The sequence below is a fragment of the Artibeus jamaicensis genome, unplaced genomic scaffold (genome assembly GCF_021234435.1).
Source record: "Artibeus jamaicensis isolate MK-2021 breed Jamaican fruit bat unplaced genomic scaffold, CSHL_Jam_final contig_519, whole genome shotgun sequence".
NCBI classification, from domain to species: domain Eukaryota; kingdom Metazoa; phylum Chordata; class Mammalia; order Chiroptera; family Phyllostomidae; genus Artibeus; species Artibeus jamaicensis.
This window is the reverse complement of record NW_026521871.1, coordinates 21,007,544-21,030,827: the sequence shown is the minus strand read 5'-3', so window position 1 is coordinate 21,030,827 and position 23,284 is coordinate 21,007,544. Positions and strand designations below refer to the sequence as shown.

The window sequence follows — 23,284 nt, the reverse complement described above, 5'->3', positions numbered from 1 at the left end:
CATTTTAAGCAAGAGGGTGACACAAATAGAGTGGATTTTGACGAGGTCCCTGTGGCTGCTGGGTGGAGAGCGGATTGGAGGGCAGCCACGGTGGGATGGGAGAGAACAGGAAAGCAGCTGTTACAGATGTCAGGCAACAGATGGCTTGGACCACAGAGGCTGCCATAGGGATGCAAGCAGAGAGGAAGGATATTTAAAGGTAAATCCGGGAGGCATTTAATGCTTAAGTAGTGGCTGGCTATGCAAGGAGCTGCTCAGATTTCTGGCTTGCTGCTTTCCAGGATGGTGACACCATCACCCTGTGGGAGGCATGGCTGGGAATACTTCCCTCCTTTGCAGCACATTCTAGGAAAGGCTTGGAATATACCTTCCTTTTCTTGAGGAGGAGGAATGGTCCAGGGGCTCAGTTAACTGCTCCATCCCTCACCATTACTGGTTATCCTCCACAGGGTGCCATGAGCTCTTGCTGGGGCCTAATGTAGCCATTTTTCTTTGGCTGAGAGCAGGGTCCACTCCCTGTCTGTAGGACACGTGGCTGCAAATTGATGCGGGCGGCTCTGGAGGGAGGGGAGCTCGGGCTCAGTGAGACCAGTCCATTTAGTCATTTCCTGGACATGGTCCTGAGCTTGCTGAGCAAGTGCAGTGTGCCTGACCTCTAGGCTGGGGACAGCTCCTCAGTGGAGGCAGCAGGTGGCCCCTGACAGTGAAGGAGATAAGGGTGGTCCTGGGAGGACTCTCATGCCTTTGTACACCTTGGTGGCATGTATTTTGTTGCTAAATATGTTGTCTGCTCTCAACGTTTGAAAGAAAAGGCCAACAAATTTTTGAGAAGGAAGGAAAAAGGTCTGACCAGCAAAGTAGCCAGTTAAATAGTAAAGTGGATCTTGGCTCAGCCTAGGGTTCAGGGTCAAGGCTCAGCCTGAGTCAGGACTCAGTTTTGGCCTCTGCACACAAGTGCACAGCTATGGTACCCCCACACTTACATTGTGTCAGGAGATGCCCAGGCAGGAGCAGGCTCCACAATCACAGGCCACCTCTCTGGCCTCATGGCCCCTGCGTGGACTGGGAGATGCTCCTCCTGCTCTTGTTTTGTGGGCTGCAGGCTATTGTGGAAATAGGTATCCATGCTTCTGTCTTCCACAGTAGATGAGAAGGAGCTCCAGGACGGCCCCTAGTTCAGATGTACCCCGAGGCTGCTTGTTTTCTGATGTCCCCTCCCGCAGCCATGCTTGGACCAGGACCTGAGGCACAGGCAGTGCTCCTGCCTGCATGAGGCCTGGGCTAGAGTCGGCCCAGCCAGTCCAGCAAGTGGATGCTCCCTTCTCTCCTCCTACCCTTCCATCCATCATCCATCCATCATTCCAGCACCTCATGCTGGCATTCCCAGAGGGCAGGGATAAGTATGTGATAAAAATATATGAAGACCAGATGCCTGGGTTTTGAGTATAAAGACAAGTTGTGTGAGAAGTCTGGGACCACACTGCCAAAGGCAGGAGGGAGCCATTGGAGGTTTTTGAGCAGGAGAAGGACATGACTTGATTTCTGCAGCAGAACAGTCAGTCCCCTGGGTGGAGAGGAAGGCCAGGAACAGGGATCAGGGCAAGGAGACTATCACGGGGCCAGTCTTCTCTGTGGGGATGGATGGTTTAGAGGTAAATAAAGGAAAATTCTTCTGCTGTAGTTTGGTCTGTGTCACATGCCAAGCTCTTTGCTGCCTCAGTCCCTTTCAATATGCTGCCCTCCCTGCCTCGAACACTTGCCGCTGCTGCCACAAAGCTGGCTCCTCCTCCTGGTCTCAGAGTCAGGGAAGCCTCGCTGATCCATGTGAACACTTTGCCTTTGTTATTCTTCATGAAAGCGCCTCTTCCCTATCCTTTACGTAACAGTTTATGATCATATATTAGTTGTTCCTTCTTGAGGACAGGGACCATATCTGCTTTAGTCACCTGTGTTTTACCTGATGTCTAGCTCTGTGCTTGACATAAAGCAGTCAATCAATAAATATCTATTGAATGCATGTATGAATTAGTTAATGGATGCCTGCATAATAGGCATAGTAATATGGATAGGAGATTGTCACATCTGTAGACTTGACCCTTGAACAGTGCAGGTTTGAACTATACTTAAACACATACATAATAGTTGTAGTACTATAGATATGAGATTGTTATCACACCTGTAGATTTAACCCTTGAACGGTGAGGGTTTGAACTACACTTAAACACATTTGTTCAAGGGTCAAGTGTATTTTCTATCCACAGTTGGGAATCCATGTGTGCAGAGAGTCAACTTAAGTTATATGCGGATTTTCAGCTGCACTAGTGGTCAGTGCCTCTCACTCTGTGTTGTTCAAGGGCCAACCGTATATGCCTGATCAGCATCGATCGTCACAGCATCTGCCGAGAAAGTGAGCTGGGAATTATCCGCAGGTAGCCTAGATAGAAACTGACATCCAGAGTTATGTCTTGTCCGTGATCTAGTTGGTGGCAAATCTGAGACTAGGGACTGGCATGGACATCCCAGACTCCGCCTACCACATCATTGCATTTCTTCTTCAGGCGCAGAGGACGTGGCCACCTGAGGACTGACCCTGCTGCCTGACCAGCCAGTCTAGACCACCAGATCAGTCAGATTGAATATCTCTTGTCTTCATAGTAATTGTTTGTACCTTCCTTTAGCATTACAGCCTGTCTGTATCTAAGGGCCAAGAGTCTCATACAGCATGTGTAAAGGCACTGCGGCAGAGCTTGGTGTGTTCAAGGAACTAAAAGAGGTCCAGCATGGCTTGAGTGGGAGCAGGTGGGGAGGTTTGTGTCTGGGTCTTACTCACATCCAGGTCCCCACAGAGGGCACAGAGTTCTGCACACAGATCACTTGTTAATGGCTCACAGCATTAATCGGGCCCCTGGCCTGTTAACTTTGTCTTTGCTGGACACAGAGCTCTAACTGCCTCTCTCCTCTGTTCTCACTCCAGTGCCTACACAGAACCCTACAAGGTCTGCCCCATCTTGGCAGCAACCCCCAAGGAGGACCTCACATCGGATGAAGAGCAGAGAAGCTCGGAGGAAGAGGACAGTGCTCCAAAAGACCCCAGCCTCACCCACAAGGTAGTGCACTCCACCCAGGGCAAGGGGCCCATGGAGTGTGGGGGGTCAGAGGTGTGAAGGTGGAGAGAACATGGCAAAGGTCCAGCTCCATCCCTCTTGATGTGGAGGGAGTGGTTGGCAAACAGCTGGCCCTGAGCTGGATACAGAGGCTGAGTCAGAGCAGCTGGGGTTATAGCCTTAGGACATAGGGCAGAAGTGGTGTCCTGTGTTGGTGGTACAGGGGCGACTGCTCCTGCTGATGTACTCTTGGGTCTGAGGAAGTTGAGGCCTCCAAGAGCTTTTGCGGATAAAGCGGAGTAGAGTTTCCTGATAAGAGTCAAGACACACATGGAGTCTAATGTCCTGGGCCCTGGGCCTCAGTTTCCTCATCCACAAAGCGGGAAATATGAGGGTGAGATGAGTTAGTGTCTGAGTGAGTTTCCTTACTGAACACAGAGTTCCAGAATGGAAGTTGGTTTCTCCAGACCCTGTAGGGTGCAGTAGGGGATGGGGCTGAGAGGGGCTGCTAGCCCTTCGTCTGGAGCTAGACCGTGACTTGGACCCGGTCTAGTGGAGACCTGGACCTTCTTATGCAGTTGACCCACAGTGTCCATGGGGGATTGGTTCCAGAACCCCCCCAGGTACCGAAACCCACAGATGCTCCAGTCCTTTATATAACCCATCTTTGTGTAGAGAGTACAGCAGGATATGTCAACACATCACTTCATTCGTCTGAATGCAGCATAGTAACAAATTCAAGTTTTGCTTTTTGGAACTTTCTGTGGTGTTTTTCAAATATTTTTGATTCACTGTTGTTTGAACCTGCAGTATGTGTGTTCGCTGTTGGGTGCACACAGTGAACCCTGTTTCACTTCCATTCACTGACACGATCTCATTCCTTCCACACTCTGCTTCTGGGAGCCAAGAATTGCTTCCCAGATTTTACGTTTGCAGAAACGGAAAGGTGAAGAACTTGCCCCAGGTCACACAGCTGCTATTCAGTGTTACTCAGGAAACACCGCCGGGTGATGAGGGCCAGGAATTGAGACCACAAGGGGCACCCCAGCTACAAGGGGAGCAGGCCAGGAAGGGTTAAATAACCCTCCCTTCCCGGGAGGTCTGGCTGGCTGCAAGCCCAGTGTTTGCTTTTCACTGGAATCCTGGGGCTTCCTCTTACCTCTTCACTCCTCTCTGTCTCCCAGGAGGAACTACTGACTTTTTGGGGAGGTGGGAGGGGAACCTTGAGTTAGCATACCTGTACCGTTTAGAGATGGATTTGCCTTTTCTGGGCATCCCTGAGGTCTTGGAACCCGGAAGCATAGATAGCTGTCAGCAGGAGTGTGGTGCGGCTTTGAAGCCTGAATTGGATCTGGTGACCGAGCCTGGAAGAGTTGAAGGGCTGGCTGATGGAGCAGAGGGTCCTGACTTTCTGTGCTTCAAGCTCTCCTACCTTGTGTTGGCTTCCCACCACAGTCACTGGGTTCTCTGTTAAACTTTCTTCTGGGACCATCCACATCTCCTCCTCCAGCTGTGTTACCACTGGCCACTTGCTTTTTATCAAGGGCACTTCGCCTCTGCTGGGCTGTGGAAGGGTTGAATAAGAACACAGATGGGAAAGTACTGGCCACATAGTAGGGACATAATAACTGTTGTTTCTGAGTCTAGGAGGCAGAGGGGAGTGGGAGAAGAGAGGGCCTGGCCCACCCAGGGTCATTGTGAAGACAGGAGGTCCTGGGGCCCTGCACATTGGCAATCAGCTTCCCAGCCTTCTGGTCTCCAGGCTGCTCCTTAGACACCCTCAGGAATAAGGAGCTTGCAAGAGGCAGGGTAGCCCGGAGAATAAGAGACTCACACTCAGCTTTGCCACTTGCTAGATGAGTGATTTGAGCAACTTCTTAACCACTCTGTTCCTGAGTTTCCCCATCTACGAAATCAGGAAAACAATCATAGTACCTGCTTCAGAATACTTATGAGAGTAAATAAATCTGTGGAGACTTAAAACAATGCCTGACACACAGGAAAAGAACACACGAAGGTCAGATCTTTCAGGTGGAACCATGGGCCAGGACTGGGAAGCAACCTGCCTCAGGTCAAGTAGGACCCAGCAACAATACCAAGGTCCTGGATTGAAGGCGGCTCCTGCCTCAGACAGGGACCTCTTGTACATCCTGCTGGGACCAGAGCCAGTGTGGCCAGCCAGGTGTGGGGCCGACGTGGGGAGCCGGGGTTGGGGACAGGAGCATCCTATCATTCTGAGCACAGGCGGAGAAGTGTAGGTCTAGACTCCAACAGCCGGTCAGTTCACTCTCTGGAGACTGGCCTTCTTGTCTACCAAATGGAGCTGAGCTCCTCTGCCCTCACCCTTCTTTGTGAGGCTTTTGCTATGTACCAAAGTTGAAACCCTTCTTGAAAATTATGTTTTCATCACACAAGGCGTGCTGCGCTAGATACTCCCCGTAGCATGTGAAATCATTACAGGTGAAGGTCAGAGTCCCCTGGGACCCTCCTTTCCAGTCCCTTTGTCCTCACAGAGGTAGCTGTGGTACAGTGTGAGGTGAATCTTTCCAGAGTGTTCCCTCTATATTCTCTACATATTTCATTATGAGTGGAAAATGGGTGGTATTGTTTGGGCAGTTATTTTTCCATAAATTATATCAAACTGTTAGAAACCTTGAGTAAATTGGTTGGGTTCATTCACAAAATTCTTAGAGATTTACTCATACTGGTGTATAGTGCTCTTAATCTTTTAGTGCTGCGTAGTGTTTCATTTTGTGGGTGTGCTGTGGTTTATTTCTCCATCCCTCTGCTTAGAGACATTCCCAGTGTTTCTCATGTGTTTGCATCACCAACAGCATTGCAGTGAACTGTCCATACACCTCCTTAGACACACGTGCAAGGTTTTCTCTAGGGTGGATCCCAGAAGGGGACCAGTGCATCAGAGAGCAGTCTGTACCTGCTCCAGGGGCTGTCCCCAGAGCACTCCCTGGCAGCCCTTAGTGTGGACGTTCCCAAGTCACCGGGCCTCAGGGCCGGTGTGATGGGAGACATCCAGAGTAAACAATCTTTCCCGGCTCCTTTTTGCTATAGGAGTTCGGTGGCGTGGGAGGTGGGGAGAAGGAGCATTTACTCCTGATGTTTTGTCTTCCACACTGTCTGAAAATTCTGTTTCTCCAAAAGGCAAAAACCTACCCTCTCTGTGCCTCCATCATGGGGGGGGGGGCGGGGAGAAATAGAGTTCCATCTCCAGTCCCTCACGGGAACAGGCCTGGAGGTGTGAGTGGTCAGTAGAATTGCTGTCCCAGGAGTCAGGTTGAGGGGAGGTATGAGCCCCACACTTCTTACAGCTTGTCATGGTGTATATAAAAATAAAGGGTGGTGAGAGCCACTCTTCCTAGATGTTTTGGGGTGACCAAACCAGGAGGGAAGAGATTTTTGGAGCAGACTAGGAAGCTGAACCCAGCTGGTCCGCCCACATGTGACCTCTCCCTCTCTCCCACTCCTAGACGTACAAAGGGTGTGGGTGGAAGGAAGGAGGGGGCAAGAAAGGAAAAATGAGAAGAACTTAAAAATAGATCTAGCTGTGAAAGGAGACATTCAAAGGCTGGCTGGGCTGTCACTCCTCCCTGACAATGAGCCCAGTTCTCAGACTAACGGGTACTTTTCAAGCTAAATACCAGCTCCCCTGAGACCAGCCAGGCGTTGGCGGCCCCTCCTGCACCTGAGACCCATCGTCATCAAGTTTCCCTGACGGGTCCACCCTTGACCCCAGGCAGAAGTTGGTGCCCTGACTTCTGAAACAGACCTTCCTGCCATCACGCCCTCCCTGGCTCCCCATTTATGCAAGTCGTATCCTCCCTGGCTACACCCAAGGTCATTCGGTCTAGCTTAGGCCTCCTTGCTGACCTCATTCCCCTAGGCCTTGCACCTTTGGCCTTGCCGGGACCATCTGCCTAGCTTAAAGGGTCCACTTGAATCCTGGTTATTGACATTGGGCGGAGTGTCACCATGTGCCTTCCCCTTGCCACAGACCTGCACATTGCCCCCCCTGCAAATGCTACTTCCCCTGTCCCCAGGGAGATTCTAGACTTGCGTCAGCATCCTCAGGCCGCAGCCTGTTCTCCTTCCCAGAAAACAACCTCATCCACTGTCAAACATGAATTTCGTCCTGTCTGCATCTCTTCTCCCTGTATCCTCGCTGAGTTTCTCTCTGTTCCTCCTCTTCTTCAACAGAAATGCGTTTACTTACTAAGGACTCACCGAATACCTACTCTGTGCCAGGCACCCTCCTGGGGGCTCAACATACAGCAGCCACAAGTCCACCAGGTGCCTCCCTACCCTGGTGATATTTGTGTCCTAGGGAGGAGGAACAGTCAGCCAGGAAAGCCTGGAGGTGGCATAGGCAGTGAAAGTGCTGTCACCAGCAGACAACAGAACACATGGCGATGGTGGGGGACAGAGCACCAGGGGTAAGGACGGGGAGAAACAGACTAGAGAAGGCCTTTCTTTCCACTAAAAAAAAATGTTAAAATTCACATAATGCAAAATCCACCATCTTAACCATTTTTAAGTATGGAGTTCAATGGCATTAAGTACATTCACACTGTTGTCCAGCCATCACCACCCTTCATCTCCAGGATTTTTTCATCTCCCCAGACTGAAACTCTGTGCCTGTTAAATGCTAATTCCCCTCCCCCAGCCCCTGGTGGCCATCAGCCTGCTTTCTGTCTGGCCGTTCTAGGGACCTCATACAAGTGGAGTCATACAGTACTTTCCCCTTGTGACTGGCTTATTTCACTTAAAATGTCCTCAAGGTTCATCCATAGTATGGCATATATCAGCATTTTTATCTAAGGCCAAACAATATTCCACTGTGTGTACAGACCACATTTTGCATAGCCATCCATTGGTTGATGGACACTTGAGTTGCTTCCACAATACTACTGCAAATATGTGTGTGCAGACTCCTCTTTGAGATCTTGCTTTTGGTTCTTTTGGATATACACCCAGAATTGGAATTACTGGATCAAAAGGTAATTCTATATTGAATTTTTTTGAGAAACCACCATACCCACTTCCACAGCGGCTGGCTGCACCGTTTTACATTCCCACCAACAATGCATGAGGGCTCTAATTTCTAAGGGAATGCCTTCTTCATGCAGAGGAAGCCTTTGAGCAGCCAGCAGAATAGCGTGAGGGAGAAAGCATTGGGAAGGCCAGAGTGTTCCAGACGGAGAACAGCAGTGCAAAGGTGGGCTGGTGGGGACGACCTTTGTGAGTCGGAAGGCTGGGTCCATGTGGCTGGAGCAAAGGAGAAGGAGGTGGATAGAAGAAATTCTGTCTACCTCCCTCAGCCCCAAGGTATATTCAAGTCTTCCCCATGCTTCCACCTCCCTCACTTTTTAAAAAGGATTTTATTTATTTATTTATTTATTTATAGACAGAGGGGAAGGAAGAGAGAAGAAGAGAGGGAGAGAAATACTGATCACTTTTCTCTTACACTCGCCCCAACTGGGGACCGATACCACAACTTAACATGTGCCCTCCTTGGGAATTGAACCAGTGATCTTTCACTTTCCAAATGATGTCCAACCACCTGAACCATGTGGGTCAGGGCCAACCTCCCTCACTTTTGTCATTTGCTCGGCATGACCTTCCCTGACCTCCACAAGCCAGGCCCTCTCCATACTGTCCACTTCAGGTCCTACCTTGCTTAGCCCTCTGGCCTCAGCTCAGTGGTCTCTCCTCTTGGGCTCCTTAGACTCCAGCCTCCCCCGGTTCTCTCCCTGCCTCTTTGATGCCCTGCCCTGCCTACACCTCTGCATGCAGCGTTTATTTCCCAAGTCCTGAGCTCCAGCCCTGCCTCTTACTCTGTGTCCATCGCTCAGACCATTCCAGGCCAGCGGCCAGCTGTGCTCAGGTGGCAGTCCCATACCCCCCTGTGCAGCACCACACTCTGCCTTCCAGTTGCCCTTTGGGGCCCTTCTTGGAAGCGCCGCAGACTCCTCCAACTCTGCAGATCCCAAGCTGAACTCGTTATCTTCCCCTTCCACCCTGGCCTGCCCGTCCTCTTGTGTCAGCTCTTCCGGTTGTTGGCATCAACCATTTCATCTTTTGTTGCCGTGTGTTAACCGTGGATCACCTGAAATTCAGCAAATGTGAAGGCCTTCGGTTAGACATCATGAAAGATATAAAAATGAGTTCTGTCTGTTCTTTAAGCACACCCTAGGGCCTTTGCACTGCAGTTTCTGCCACTTAAAACACTCTTCTTGCCTTTTGCCCAGCCGGCTGTAGGTCTCAAGTTAATGTCACCTCCTCAAGGGGGCCTGCCGTGCTCACCTGCTGTGTTTGGTGGTGGCACTCCTGCTTTTCCTCTTCATACTTATCTCAAGTTATGACTATATTCTTTATTTTTCTATATGTTACTTGGCTTTTCCTGTCACAGAAGGGCAGGGACCATGCTTAGCCCATCACAGTTGTATCCTTACTGCCTGGCACATAAACTAATATTCAGTGAATGTCTTCTAATGACCTAATAAAGAAATTAATTAGACTACATTAGACTCGGCCCCTACATTTAAGTAAGGAAGACAAACTTAGATGCATGACAGTGTAATAAAGTGAAAACACTTGTTTGGTTCTGTGTGGCTTACTTGGGACAGCGAGGGGCCAGGCTGGCTGCCTGCCCTGCTTCTCACCAGCCGCCCAGGAACCATGCAGAGAGAAGGTGCAGCACTCAGTATGTTGACACGAAGAGACGCGCCTCAAGGCAGCAGGCGTGGGAGAGGACGAGAAGTGCAGGCTCTCAGAGCAAAGGGGCAGCAAGAATAGGGTCAAAGGTCTGGGAGGTGTCCTGGTGCTCCCATGTCTCACACACCTCATCCAGGGTCCTGGAGGGCCTGGGGACAGTGAGAACACCCTGCCCTGAGAGAGCTTGTTCTGTGGCTGACTCTCCTCTCTGCTCAGTGCCCCTCCCCAGTTGCTCGAATTCTGGGTCCCAAAGCCACACTCACCCTCACTCTCTCCTTCCTGACTTCCTGTCGGTCACTGTGTACGATTGTCCCCAGTATACAGCCTTGCTGCTGAAAGCCACCCTGGGAGCCCCATGCTGGCCTTCCCCTGCCATTGGTCAGTGAGAATGTGCTAGTCACAGACGCAGTCACACTGGGATTCTACAGGGTGAGAGAGCTAACAGGGCATTTACAGATCACTTTGTTTTGTTTTATTTTTTTACTGTGGTAAGAACACTTAACACGAGGTCAACCCTCTTAATGTCCATTGATGGATGAATGGAGAAATGTGGTGTGTATATACAGTAGAATATCATTAAGCCTTAAAAAGGAACGGACCCAGGCTGGGTAATAGTTGGTTAGCGCATTGTTCTGATACGCCAAGATTGTGGGCTCAGTCCCCAGGCAGGGAACATATAAGAATCAATCAATGCCTGCTGGTATGTCTCAGTTGCTTGGAGCGTTGTCCCGTGAATGAGAGGTCATGGGTTCTATTCCCAGTCAGACAAGAAGGCAACCAATTGATGTTTCTCACATCATTGTTTCTCTCTCTCTCTCCCCCTTCTTCTGCCCCCTTTCCCCCCCTCCCCCTCTCTTTAAAAGCAATGAAAAAATGTCCTCAGGTGAGGATAAAAAATGTTTTTTTTTAAAGAATCAACCAATGAAAGCAAAACTACGTGAAGCAAATTGACGTCAATCTCTCTCTCTCTCTCTCCACCCCCCACCTCTAAAATAATTTTTTTTAAATGGAAGGGTATTCTGCCACATGGATGAACCTGGGGGACGTTATGCTAAGTGAAGTAATCCAGTCACAGGACAAGTAGTTAGTGATTCCACCTATATGAAGAGTCTAAAGCAGTCAAATTCTTAGAAGCAAAGAGTAAATGGTATTGGCCAGGAGCTAGGGGGAGAGGGACATTGGGAGTTGCTATTTAATGGGTATGAAGTCTCAGTTATGCCGGAGATTGCTTTGACTTACAGGAAGGAAAACTAAAGCTCATAGAGAGGCCATCACTTGCTCAGGGTTATTTGGCAGGTCAGAGGCAAAGTCAGGAGTAGAAAGCAGGTTTCCTGTTGCCTCATTCAGGGCGTTCCAAGATAACTTGATGCTTCTACAAGTCCATTACACACTACAGCCAGAACCAAAGTTCTTTCCAAAATTAAAAGTTTTTTGAAGTATCTGGACCAAACCCAGACTCACACCAGCCTATAACTAGAGGAAGGAAGGTGTCAGCATGAACTGGAAGCCGACCACTTGGTCAGGGGGATCTGTTTGGTCTCACTTCCCCCCGCCCCATCCTAGCAGGTATTGCCCCCTCTTCTCCAGCCTCACCCTTTCCCTGCCTCTGTTGGGAGCACAGGTGACAGCTGGGATGAAAATGAGCCATCTCTCCCTGAGTTCCTGTCTCAGAATTGTCTAGGCCTTGAAGGCTGTGCTGGAAATCACGGTCTGAATTCCAAGGAGGGGAGGACCATGACCCTGGCAGCTCCTGCCAGAGGAATGTTGGGGACGGCATTCTCCTGGAGTCTGGTGTTGCCGCCTCCAGCTTCCTGGTACTCTCCCTTTTCCAGATGTGACCTCAGAACCGTCTAGCATGCCCTTCCCTGGGATCCTCAAAACAATGAAGACTTGGGAATATTACCCCTGAGCTTGAAACAGCCCATGATTATTTTTTCCCGACAGGCTGTGTGGCTGAAGGGGCAGACAGATAGGGAACGTGGGGTGCCTGCCTTAGCACCCTGCCCTACCTCAGGTTTAGTGTGTGAGCTAGAGACACTTACTGAATCTGGAGGGGATTCTGGGTGCAGGAACCTACAGGAACAAAAAAGGCTCGAGGGTAGGGAGAAATGAGCTGATCTTAGGAATAAAATTGTGTCCTAGGGCATGGAAGGAATGCAGGAGAGGTGCCGGGAAAGGGCCTTCGGACTAAGTCAGAGGCAAAGGGCAGGACTTATTGTGCCTCAGGTGTCCTCTTCTGTAAACTGGAGATGGTAATAATAGTGCCTGCCTCATGGGGTGTTCAGAAAGATAATACATGTGAAAAGTTTTGAGCCATACTTAGCACATACCAAGTGTTCAGTAAAGTGCTAGTTATCATTAAGTAGGTATTATTAGTATTATTCCTGTTTTACAGATGGGCTCAGAGAACAGAAATAACTTGTCCCAGGATACAAATAGAGGAAGTAGTAGAGCTCAGGATTTGAAACCAGGTCTTCTGACCCCAGAGCATGGGCTGTCAGCATGATGCTAAGTGACAACTTTTCCCTCTAGTGCTGGGGAGCCACAGGAGTCACTGCGGCTGCAGGTGATAGCAGAAGGTGACCACCACGGCAGAGGATGGACTGGAGTGGGTAGAAGACTGGAGCTCTTGATGAGCTAAGTGACAAGTTCAGCAGAAGGTATAAGGAGCTTAGGTGCAAGATGTGGTCTGGGAAGCGCATCATCCCTTCAGGGGCAGGGCAGCTCTGAGCAGGTACAGGCCCAGGGTGGATGGAGCAGATGTAGGTGCAGGTGAAAGTTGTCTGAGAAGGAAGTCTCAAGGAGATGCCAGGCTGGGAGTTACAGCACGGAGATTGGGGTTCCCAGGCGCATGTGAAGAGGACAGCTGGGGACTGGGGAGGGGGCACTAAGTCAGGCACCAAGTTGTCAGGATGTGGGGCTTCGCAGGGACTAGCAGAGGTGTGCATGAAAAGACAGGTGGCTGTTTAAATGCAGAGCAGGTGTAAACCCAGGGGTCTGGAGGCAGAGAGAGAGGGGACGAACTAGGAGCTCTGGAGGTGGTTTTCTCCTCTTCTGCAGCATAGGACGTCGTGGAGAAAGATCATGTGGCCCCTGCGCATGCTTGGGGCCGTGCTGAGGGCCGGGCCGTAGAGCCTGGGGGTTTCTCAGCCTGCGTCTGACAATAGTATTGTCACTGAGGGCAACGTCTTACCCCTCCTGGCACTCTTCACTGAGCGCAAAAAGCTTTTCCACCCGTCATCCTGTGTGACCCCTGGGACAGCCTCTAAACCAGCAGCTCGCAAGACCTTTTGCTCTTAAAAATGATGGAGTGCCTGAGTTTTTATTTCTATGAGATATCTATCAATGTTTACCACAAGAAGAAATCACACTGTTTTTTAATTTATTTTCAAATAACAACAATAAACCCATTACATGTTAACATAAATAGCATTTTTAATGAAAAATAACTTTTTAAAAAATTAATGAGAATAACATTAGTGTTGCATATTTGCAAATATTGTTAATGCCTGGTATAACAGTAAAGACAGCTGGATTCTCCTAGCTGCTTCTGCATACAGACTGTTGGAACTGTTGTTCTGGTCAACTTCCACGGAAATCCAGGCTCACACAGATAGGTAGTTGGAAAAGGGAAGCAGAACCCCAAAGGTGCTGGGATCACACTTGGTGAACTGCTGTCCTTCTAGAACTGCTGTCCATTTTACAGCTGGACAAACTGAGGCACAGAGATAGAGACCAGGACTCCCAGCTCTTTCTCCGACCTACTGTTTAACCGTATAGATCCCTAAAGGACGACCGACCCTCCCAACCTGACATGGTCCCGGAATAGCCAGTGGTGACCTGGCTGGTTGCCTGGGGTCTCAGGAGGAAGTGCGGTGAGGTAGCCTGGGGAACAGAGGTGCTAAGCTGCTTCCGCACTAGGCAGAGGGGTCAGCAGCCCCCTGATGTAGCACCCACAGTGTCAGCCTAAGAAAGGCGATAGCCCCAGCACCCCAGCCCCCACAGTCCTGGGAGGAACCCTGTTCCCAGAAGTCTGTCTCTGGACACTGCCGTCAACCTCCGAGTTCATTTCCTGCTTAAACAAACATCTATATTATATGGCCCCGCTGGGCTACGCCCATAAGCAGCTTCTGAGGAGAGCCTTGGGCACGTGGCCTGCCAGGCCTCCCTCTTGTCTGACTGGCAAAGACACAGCCATCGTTGTCAGAGGCACTAAAGCAGGACGGCCTATATGTCCCACCCGGAGTCTGCCTGTCTGGCAGGGACGTGCAGAGCAGCCTGTGCCCCAACCCTATCAGAAGTCCAGCCCACAGCTTTGCGATGCTAACAATGGTAATGACGAGCAGGGGGTGACCACTGCCATCCATCATCTCATGGAGCGTGGGAATATTGACCCCCATCTTCCAGATGAGGAGACTGAGGCATCTGAGAGGAGTTTACCCTTAGTCACATAACTGCTTATGGCCTGGCTGGGGCGTGGATCCAGGCTCCCTGACCTTCAGCATAGCTCCTTCTTATGTACCACAGTAGGCATTACTCTGAATCGGAAGAGCCGAGGCTTGAGGACTAGCCCAGGCCCCTCCTGGAGTACAAGACTCCAGCTGCCAGCTTTACAGCACAGGTAAAAAATAGGTGCTTCCCAGTTTGAAAAACCCACCATCATCTATGATGAACAGAGATGCCGTTTACTGAGTGCTTACTCTGCTAAGTGGTTGGATGTCGAAGCCAGACTGCCTGGATTTGAATCTTATCTCTGCCACTTACTAGCTGTGACTTTGGGCAAAGAGTAGGACTTATTCAGCCCTGGCTGGTGTAGTTCAGTGGATTGAGCGCGGGCCTGGGAACCAAGCAACCACGGTTTGATTCCCAGTCAGGGCACATGCCTGGGTTGCAGGCCAGTTCCCAGCAGGGGACACACAAGAGGCAACCATACATTGATATTTCTCTCCCTCTCTCCTTCTTTCCCCCTCTAAAGATAAATAAATAAAATCTTAAAAAAAGCATTAAAAAAAAAGAGTAGGACTTATTCGTGCCTCAGTCTACTCATCTGTAAAATGGAGATAATAAGCACCTATCTCATAGATTTTGGGGAAGGTTCAGTGAGATAATATGTGTACAGAGTTTAGAGCCACACTTAGCACATACTAACTGTTTGATAAATGCTAGCAGTTATGTTATTAAGTAGGTATTATCATCATCATCATCCATGTTTTACAGGTGGGGCTCAGAAAAGAGAAATAACACGTCCAAGGGCATAGGAATAGGAAGGGGTGGCCCCCAGGATTTGAATCGGGCCTCTCAGCATCATACTGGATGACAGAGAGGATTGAATCACAGGCTTCCGGCAGGTTAGAGGTTGGAGGTCATCTCGTCTCCTGTTCTCATCCTATAGGGGAAGAACCTGAGGTTCAGATCCCCTGACTTCTGTCCTTTCTCTACAGAGTCATTCTCTTTATGGAAGCTTGACCACAGGGTTTTCTTAGCTGCCGAGGCCTGTCCTGGCAGAATACATTTTCCATTCAGAGGGTTTTGTTTACAAAGCCTTTTCACACGTGGGACTCTGAAGGAGCCCCTGCAGTGGGAAGAGTGAGCTGCTCTTGTCCACAGAGCCCCATACTAGCCCTGCAGATGCAGAAGCAGACGGTGAGTCACAATTCGGCGCCAGTGGGAGGGCGGAAGGCCAGGTGAGGCAGGAAACCTCTGCAGACCTCACAGTTTCCCCTCCTGTTCCGTGGATGCCATGGCAGATGCAGTGAGAGGCAGGAGGGGGGCTGACTAACCATGGGCAGGGGTCTGTACTATCGGGGTGGCTTCAGAGGAGCTGCATTGCCAGAAAACACTAAGAGACTATTAGAGGTGGACTAGCTAGGGAGGAAACTCATTTATTGAGCACCTACTATGCGTTGGGCACTACATCTCATTTTATCCATTTGTACAAGGATCATGTTGCTGTAAAGAAACATACAGCAAGATAAAGGGTTAGAGTAGTGCTTCTCAATAGGGGCGAGACTTTTGCTTCCGGAGGACATTTAGCGGTGTCTAGAGATATTTTGATTGTCACAGTAGAGGGCTGCTACTGTCCTCCAGGGGGTAGAAGCCATAGATGCTCTTAATAACATAGGGCAGCCCCTGCAACAAAAGTTGTCTGGCCCAGATGTCAGGAAAGCCAGGGTTAAGAAACCCTGGAGTTAGAGAGTGACTTTGGGTGTTCTTTAGGTCAGGTGGTCACGGATGGCCACACTGAGGTTGGGATGTGATTTTTGAGCGGAGATCTGAAAAAGTCAAAGTGGAGAACAGCAAGGAACACGTCATCAAAAAGACCAGTGTATGAGGTCAGGCTGATTATTTTCCACCGTATTTTTGATGACAAAACTAAGGCTCAGAGGTAATGGTTTGCCAAATGTCACACAATTAAATAATGCTGGGCCAGGATTCGAACTTGGATGTGCCTGATTCCAGTGCCCATTTGCTTTCCACTGCCTCACCTGCTGCTACCAGAGGAGTGGCTCGGCCTTCATTTTGCAACTGAGGCCTCTTCCCCACTTGACCACGTAAATTATTTTTCTTATTCCATCCTGCTACTGTCATTCAGTGGGTTAGAAGTCATGGTTCTGAGTGCTTGGTTCTGTTTCTGGCACCACCTCCATAACAAAAATAAGGATAACAACCATTACAGTGTGGCAGGCACTGTCCCAAGTGTAAGGTGTGTGTGTGTAGAGAAAGAGAGAGAGAGAAGATAAGATTCCTAGACAGATATTTATATATAGATAGATTTATAGATCTATTGATGGAGTCCTATATGTATATTTATAAACATATATGTAGATGTATATCTATTCGCATTTAATCCTTACAATATGCATGAGTGTTAGATACCATTATATTGTTGTGCACATATTACAAATAAGAAAGTTAAGACATAGAGGGGTTAACTGACTTGTTCAATTAACAAAAAAGGCAGAGGCAGGATTTGAATCCAAACTGCCTAGTTCCTGAGTCCTCACTCATAACTGCCACACTGCGAAGTTGCTCCCTCAGCAGGCAGTGAGTTTCTAGAATAGATCATTCACTTGACCAACAAGTCCTCAAGTTTGGTAACACACAGGAAGTGAATTTAAAGGTCGTTTGTCCACATGTGAGGAAACCGAGGCCTGACTTCAGAAAGTTACTCGTGCAGGGTTGCACGGGGAGGCAGTGGTAGAGCTGGAGCCAGAAGCCAGGAGTCCCGTCTGAGTGTCCCCCGCTGCCCCGTGGGCTGCCCGGCCCCCAGCCAAGCCCACACATTCTCAGCACCCACCATCTGTTCTGTGAGGCCGCCACCCAGTGTCCTGGATCCCAGCTGCATCTGACATCTGGCAGGTCTGGGGCCGTAGAGGAGGCGCCTGCTTGTGGCGGAAGGCCCGTGCATCTATCTACCTCTGCCCCTGCCATCCTTCCTTACAGGTGCCGAAGATGGGGCTCAGATAGGTGACATAGCTCACCTTCTGAGAGCAGCCAAGAGCATTAGTGCTTCCCAAGTGGGTGATACACTCATCCATTCATTCATTTATTCACTCAGTCAGTCAAAAAAGGGGATCTATGCCAGGCACCACTCATGCAGAGGTGAAATTGATGGTCTGTGGTCCCCTGGGGAGACATAATTGGTGCTCTGAGTGGGGATGCCCAGAACGGACAGCGACCCCAGCCAGTTCAGGGAGGGAATCCAGAAAGGCTTCTTGAGGAAACGATAGATGCCATGGCTAAGTCTTAAAGAATAACAGGGAGTTAGCCGGGCAGAGAAGGAGAAAGGGACACTGAGGGGACAGCGTCTGCAAAGAGACAGGACAGAGATAGGACAGAGCTCCCTACTCACAGAGAATTACAGGTCGTTCCAGATCACAGTCATGATAGTGGCCACCTATTGAGTACTGACTGTGTGTGGAGCACTGTGCTGAACATTAGGTCAATGACCTTCTGAGTCAGATGCTATTAATATCCACTTCTACAGATGAGGAAACTGAGGTGCAGCGAGGTCGAATATGGCATAGGTAGCGAGTGCCAGGTCATACCTGAGAAGTTCGTGACATCTGCCTTCGGCAGCATGGAGGTCCTTCTGTGAACCTGATGCGTGTGGAGCCAGGGTCTCCCTCTGCCACACCCACCGGTGCTGTCCTTCCTGACGGCTCTGTTTCCTCCCGCAGGTGGAAGGACAGTCCAGAGCCCATGTCATCGCACAGGAACTGCTCTCTTCAGAAAAAGCGTGAGTCCTCAAGCAGCTGCCTCTGACCCTGAACTTGTTAACAGAGCATCACCCCTCCTCGGCTTGTACAGGATGAGAATTAATGCGAACGCAACCCTTTTTTCCTCTACAGATATGTGGAGATGCTCCAGCACTTACATCTGGTGAGTTAATCATGCTAACTGCCCAAAACTAATTGCCCTTTTACAAGGTGGTGATATAAGAGGCAGAAAAGCAATGAGGAGGCAGAGGTGATTTCCATGAACAGAGACTTGGCAGCAGGCAAGCATTCTCAGAGGCTCTTCAGGGACGTTTGTCTCCTAACTCATGTGCTTCAGGGGTGGGTAGCACCGTGCTTTCAGTGGGTATGCCTCTCTGCCCCAGTGGGGGCTGCTTGGGGGATGTTCTGAGATTTCTGGAAGGAGGTCTATGGTTTCCTCAGCCCCCTAGTTCTGTGTCATTGTTGTGCGTGTGAGTTTGTGTGTGTCTTTGTGTTTGTATGTATGTGTGTGCACTTTATAATGTTTTGGTCCATATGGAGGTGACGTGTTTGCACAGTGACAGAGCAGGTGGGGCATCACGAGGCTTTCTCCATCATCTCAGCATTGTGGCAGTAATGCCCGAGCTGGCAGTGAGGGAATCCTCTGGACTTTCAGAGGAGAGGAGGCCAGGCTTGGGGACTGCCCAGGTATGAGACGCTGCCACCCTTCAAAACCCACATAATTGCCTAGAAAGTCTCCCTTTGCAGTCCAGTTCAGTTCAACAGACATTTTTTGAACACTTGCTATGTGACAAGAGCTTGGGATTGGAAAGACCAATCAAATAGGTACAATATAACCAGCGAAGGTGACGGGTTAGTGAATCAATAATTATTTGGAGCACAAAGGGAGTGACTGACAACCTGGGGAAATCTAGGTGGGCTTTCCTGAGGAGGAGAGGGAATAGAGTACAGCAAAGCCATGGGAGGAGAAAGGATGTGGTAGGCTCAGCTACCCCAGGCCCTTGTGACAGTGCCCTATTTCTCTGGGCTTTTAAGCCATTTGCAATCTCCTTGTAGTTTAGCATCTGATTCTGCACTGCTTTGTGTTATTCGTCATGTCTTCCCAAGAACTTCAGAACTGGGGGTGCCCACCCTGAACATTTTATCAGTGGTGATATGCAGGTTCAAAAAGAGTGACTTGGCCAGTGTCACACAGTGACTGAGCCAGGACAAACACCCATTCTCCTGACTCCCAGTGTACAGTCATCACGTGTTAATTCTGCATAATCAGCTGCCTTTGGAGTTCCTCAGGGAAGGGACCTCTCTAGAGGCAGCAAAGCACCAAGCCAGGTCTCTTGCTGAATCCAGGTGTGGCCCCTGTCAGTAGCATCACCCTGGTGTCACATTGCCATGTTAACAGGGGCACCCAGGTCCCCAGGATGATACAGAGCTCTACTCTGGCCCGCTATTCTAGCCCCTCATTTTTGCCCTCAGGAAGAGATCTTTGTGTGCATTACAGAACTCTAAAGCCCTCATGCAGGAAATGTGCCAGTAGTCCCCGCCCACACACCTTTACAGCTAAGAGATCTATTTAGCAAGGGCAGGAAGAATCACTCTTCTGTTTTTTTCTTTCTCACTTACATCAGAGCTGGCAGCATGTCATAGAGGGGCTGGGCTTTTTTGTTTTACGACTTTGTTAAGAGGGTTTTAACTGGGAAACTTCCATCTGTGTTTGCACTGCTTCCTGCCAGTTGGAAAGATGCTGAAGCTGCTGGTAATTCATAATAATATCCTGAGAAGGAAAAAAAGCCCATAAAAGTCACAACTCATAAGCTAGTTGCGGGAAATTGTAGTCTGGAGCTACATGTATGACATCAGTACTTATGGGGATAGAAAAGGCAGAAATGCCACAACACGACTCCAGGTCCTAGCCAGGGATCATAGTTGAAAGGAGACTCAGAGATTTTGGGGTGTTCTACACCACTCCCCAACCTGAGTCCGTTGCTGATTGCTAAATTGTCAGGTTCTCTTTCAGAGTTTCTCCTTCCAGATTTGATGCTGTTGAAATCCCAAGGTTGCCCAGTGACGGGGAGAGGTCAACTGTGCACTCTAACCTCCCCAGCTAGAAAAGCCCATAACTCCATTGTGCTGTTGAGAGAGGATTGAGGATGGCCTCTGGCCTTCTGAGCTTGGGATTCAACTCTGTGTTTATCAAATGGTAGATAGAGTTTATCCAGGGATTATTAAAAATTCTGGTCATCCAAAATTGAATTCTAATGGTTAAGATCCTGTTTTGTATAGCCTATTAACTAAGAATGGGTTTTACATGTTTTAAACGTTTGTGGGGAAAAGGCAAAGAAGAAAGAGTATATGACTGAGACCATCTGTGGTCCTCAAAGCTTAAAATATTTATCTGGCCCTTTACAAAAAAAGTTTGCTGACTTCCAGTTTAAAGACTCGCTCCATCCTTCTGAGAACCCAGTGAAAAATGTTCATCCACCTACTCATCTACCTATATAATCAATTTCTCCTCCATTTCATCTTGCTAGCCTTTTGCCTACTCAACTGCCCTTTTGTCTATCCATGCACCTAATGACACATCCATGCAGTCATGCACCACTCCCAATTCATCCACCACTCATATATCCACCCATCCATCTAGCCATACACCTACCCATTCATCCAGTCATTCAACTCTCTGTCCATCAGTTCATCTATCCATCCAACCATTCATCCAACCAACCATCCATCCATCCATCCATCCATCCATCCATCCATCCATCCATCCATCCATCCAACTTACTCATTCCCTCTGGATGGAACATCATAGGATGTTTAGAGTACCATAGGCATGGAGATAGACCTTGGAACCCTAAAGATGAACCTACCCTTGAGTAGGTCTCTCTTTTTTTGTGGGGGTTAAGGTGGAAAGGGAAACTATAAAAGTCAACAGACAGTTATGCTACTCTGTGGTAAGTATATCATGTGCATCTTTAGTTTTGTGCAAAGTCTGCAGGAGCATGAGGGAGGGAGAGACTTTTCTCCTTTGGTATGTCCAGGAAGGTTGGCAGAAGAGGTGACACTGAGGTGGACTGAGTCAGCCCACAGGATAGGTAATGGAGGAGGGCACATAAGGCAGGTGGTCAGCATGGAAACGCTTGCAGGCCAGAAGGTACAAGATATGTCTGGAGAATGGTGCATCATCACATACATATGGTTAGGACATGGATAAGTTTGGAAAGGCAGGTTAATGATGGAAGCAGGGGGGTCAAGCGATGGGTCCAAAAACAAGGTTAGGACCAGATTGAGACATACCTAAAATGATAGGTTAAAGGGCCTATGCTTCTCCTTGTATATAGCGAGTTGGAGATTTTAAACAGATATGGTTCCTGCACACCTTTCATCCTCTGTTTTCTTATCTTAAAAGAATTCCTCTTCTAACAGTAGCTAAAAATTCTTACCATGGGTCCCTTATTTCAGCCAAGGCATTGAAGTCCTGTTCAAAAGCTGGTCTGCCAACTAGGAGAGGTGACTCTGGCAGTTCTCACCATCTGACACTCCAGGAGGAGTTCCCACACCTAGGAGGGGCCTCAGTGACCTGGTCTTTGTCTGCCTCTCTGGTATTGTCTCTAACATGTTCTTTTTCATTTGCTCCCACCATGACTGGCTTTCTTACTGTTCTTCAGCTGCCGCAGATGCAGTCACATTATCTGGCTTGGGCACTTGCTTTTCCCTCTGCTGGAATGTCCTACCCCTGACCTTCTCACAGCCAGTTCCTCCTTCTCACTCTGGTCTCAGTTCAAGTGTCACCTCCTCAAAGAAGAGGAGGTGCTCCAAAACTTAATATCATAAAACAACCATTTTTATTGTACTCACAGATTTTCTGGACTTTGGAAAGGGCAAGGCGAGGAGAGCATGTCTCTGTTCCATGATGTCTGGAGAACACTTGAAAGACTAGAGGTGACTCACCTGAAACTAATGTAATAGTGTATGACAACTGTAATTGGAAAATAAATTTAAAAATAAATTAAATTTTAAAATATTTTAAAAGACTAGGGGTGACTCAGTGGCCAGGGGCTAGAATCACCTGGATGTGCCTTCCCTCACATGGCTGCTGATTGGTGCTGGCTGTTGTCTCAGACCCCAGCTGGGCTGTCAGCCAGAACACTTACTTGTAGCCTCACCATGCAGTCTCTCTGCGTGGGCAACTTCAGGCTCCCTCACAGCGTGGTGGCTGGGTTCCAAGAGTGAGTGTCCCAAGACAGCCAGGAGGAAGTGCGTGGCATTTGTATGATCTAGCCTTGGAAATTACGTACCACCACTTCCACCATACTCTTACTAGCTGAGACAGTCACAAAGGTCCACCCAAGTTTTGAAGGAGGGACTATAGTCTCTACTGTTCAGTGGGAAGAATATCAAGCTAACATTGCACAAAGACCATGTGAGATAGGAGACATTGTTATAGCTACTTTTGGAATTACTACAGAAATCTTTCCTAATAATTGTGTTAGCTAAAAGTTGTGTTTGACTGCTAGTAATAAAAAGCCAATTATGGACTTTTGGGCAAGATGGAGGTAGACACACTATGCCTCCTCACATAACCAAAAGGACAACAACAAATTTACAAACAAAAAACAGCCAGAACTGACAGAAAATCAAACTGTATGGAAGTCTGACAACCAAGGAGTTAAAGAAGAAACATTCATCCAGACTGGTAGGAGGGGCAGAGTTGAGCAGCCGGCAGAGAAGACTCCCAGCAGGGCAGCAATGGGAGGACTGGGTGAGGAGGTGGCTGGCAGACTGGGAAGCCCCACATTTGGGTGCAGATAAACCAGGAGGGATAATTCGGGGGTGAGACAGACTGCACAACCCAGGGCTCCAGCATAGGGAAATAAAACCTCAAAACCTCTGACTGAAAAAACCTGCAGGAGTGGGAGACACTCCCAGCCTCACAGGAGAGTTCATTGGAGAGACCCCAGGGTCCTACAATGTGTACAAAACCACCCACCTGGGAACCAGTACCAGAAGGGCCCAATTTGATTGTGGGTAGTGGGGGAAGTGACTGAAAACTGGCAGAGAATAGAGCAAGTGGCACTGTTCCTTCTCAGACCCCTCCCCCCCATACAGCATCACAACACAGCAATGTGGGTTGCCCTGGTGAAAACCCAAGGCTCCACATAACAGGCATGCTGAGATGGAGAAAAAAAGGCCCAAATGAAAGAAAAGATCAAAGCTCCAGAAAAAATACAACTA

The 23,284-nt window shown here is 49.0% G+C and overlaps 1 protein-coding gene across 3 annotated transcripts in view; it reads left to right on the top strand.

Annotated features, from left to right (window-relative positions):
• FGD5 (FYVE, RhoGEF and PH domain containing 5) overlaps window positions 1-23,284 on the top strand; it is a 113,151-nt gene that overhangs the window by 45,378 nt on the left and 44,489 nt on the right. For all 3 annotated transcript variants that reach the window (XM_037139356.2, XM_037139355.2, XM_037139357.2), the window contains 3 exons: window positions 2,975-3,107; window positions 18,014-18,072; window positions 18,185-18,215. In XM_037139356.2, coding sequence (XP_036995251.2) covers window positions 2,975-3,107; window positions 18,014-18,072; window positions 18,185-18,215 — 223 coding nt within the window. The remainder of the gene's footprint in view (window positions 1-2,974; window positions 3,108-18,013; window positions 18,073-18,184; window positions 18,216-23,284) is intronic.